General features: G+C 32.2%; 1 protein-coding gene across 1 annotated transcript in view; it reads right to left on the bottom strand.

The window, feature by feature from the left end:
* The window catches only part of GRM5 (glutamate receptor, metabotropic 5), a gene marked incomplete at its 5' end in the record, with an annotated part of 143606 nt that overhangs the window by 88333 nt on the left and 53128 nt on the right, over window positions 1–2145 (bottom strand). Inside the window, one exon of the mRNA XM_008584858.1 lies at window positions 1602–1770. Coding sequence (XP_008583080.1) covers window positions 1602–1770 — 169 coding nt within the window. The remainder of the gene's footprint in view (window positions 1–1601; window positions 1771–2145) is intronic.

Genomic DNA, 2145 nt, shown 5'->3' with positions numbered 1-2145 from the left:
TACACATTTTTTAAAATTTACTTTTTAATTTAAATGTATTAAACATACATATTTATAGGGTTCAGAGTTATATTTCAATAGATGTATACAATGTGTGATAATCAATCAGGGCAATTAGCGTATTCATCATCATAAAAATTTATCATTTGTGATGAGAGCATTTGAGCTCCTCTTTTCTAGTCATTTGAAGACAAACAATAATCTATTATTAATTACAGATCCTAGCACTACTGGAAACCACTAGAACTTATTTTTCCTACCTAGATGTGATTTTGTACCCTCCTTTATACTTTAAAAGCATATATTCTCCAAGGTCTATTCTTGGTTCACATTTATTTTTCCTTGACACTTTCAGGTTCAGCAATTTTGCCAACTCTAACAGCTTCAACTTAATTTCTATTTAATTAATTCCTAAATCTGTATCTTCAGCCTTGTTTCTTGTTGTTTTAGACTAATACTTTCCATCTCTGGCTAACTATCTCAAACAAATATGTCCCCAAACTAATTCACTGCCTTTTCTCTAAAACCATCCCATTTTTCTATTCCTGACAATGGTACCCTTTAGTTATATTACTTGGAATTGCAGTTGATTGTCTTGGACTTCTTTCTTTTCTCCGACCCAATATCTAATGGGTAGCCAGGACAGATTGAGTCTACCTGTATAATTTCCCTCCCCAATATATCCCCTGCCCCTTTTCATTCTCACTGTTTCTTTCTAATTCAGAGCCCTTGCCACCATCCATAGTGTGCTTCTGAGTTGTCTCTTCCTTCTTTTTTTATGTTTCATAACTATTCACTAATCTTCACTTATCACAGCCTTACTTACATCAATATCTTGGTCAAAATTATTCCCTGACTCCTGTTTAATAAAAATGAAATTCAGTCTATTTAGCATGACATTCAAAACTCCACAGTCTGGCTCCAACCTATCATTTCAACTTTCTTTTTCATACTAGTCATTTAGAGCAATGCACCCTAGATTATTCACTGGTGGTGCAAAATGGTCTGCAATCTACCACTTCTACACTTCTCCTGTTACTGTTCCCTCTACATAAATGAGCTCTCTCTGAAATCATACCCATTTTGTATGGTCCAGTGCTTGACATTTTATTCAGAAGAAATCCTTCTCTCTCTTTTGTATGAATTTATGTAGTCCCCTTTCTTCTTTCTTAAAGGAGTCATCATTCTTTACATAATATTGCTTATCTGTGCCCATGATATTTTTCCTCATCTAGATTATAAATCTCTCACAATATAGGCTGTCTGATTTATTTTTACCCCCTTAATATTAACTCTAATGTTAATAAGCATTTGATAGATGTCTATTAAATGAATGAGAATTAATGTGCTTTCCAAATGTGAACAATTTATTCCTTGCATGAGCATTAAATGTGGGAAAATGTGACTCATTAATTGGTTCAGTAAGACCAACTACTAAAACTATTGTGGGTTGCATGCTAGATCTCATACAGAATTAATGAGAAAAAAGCAAAAATCACAATTTCTGACATTAGAAGCTTAAAATTTTTAAAAATAGCCAATGATAATTAACACTGTTTAATTTACAACAAAAATTAAAGAAACATGGACACCATTTTTACCTTTATCTGGCCTTTCTCACATGGCTCACTGCACACGGATCTGATGACATTGCTTTTCTTGGACCATACTTCATCATCATCCATTTTTAGTTCTCCATTGTCCCAGCTTCCAACATTGATGTAATCAAAATAATCTTTTCCCATTTCCTTGAAATTCATTATTTCATACCTTAGAAACAAGATTATAATAATTATTCAAGTAAGAATATACATATTCAGCTATGAAAATGGTATAGATTATAGTCTCCAAATATGTATCTACTGTCATATAAGTAACACTGGAATTTTCCATGACAATACACATAGAATGTGAAAAAACCCGTCTGTTTCACTTTCTCTTCAGAGCCTATTTTTTTTTTTTTTTTACTTTCAAGCTTATACCTGAAATAGAAAATAATCCCATGTGAGAAGGTGACTTGAACTCAGCAGGATGAAAGACAGTTTTGAAATAACTTCAAGAAGTTTAAACATGTACTACTGTGAGGCTTCTAAAAAAAGATAGGAAGATTTTTGTGTTCATTCAAGTAAAATGATAAATTTTTTT

This window comes from Galeopterus variegatus, unplaced genomic scaffold (assembly GCF_000696425.1).
Source record: "Galeopterus variegatus unplaced genomic scaffold, G_variegatus-3.0.2 Scaffold3385, whole genome shotgun sequence".
In the NCBI taxonomy this organism is placed as follows: domain Eukaryota; kingdom Metazoa; phylum Chordata; class Mammalia; order Dermoptera; family Cynocephalidae; genus Galeopterus; species Galeopterus variegatus.
This window is presented reverse-complemented; position numbering and strand designations above follow the sequence as displayed.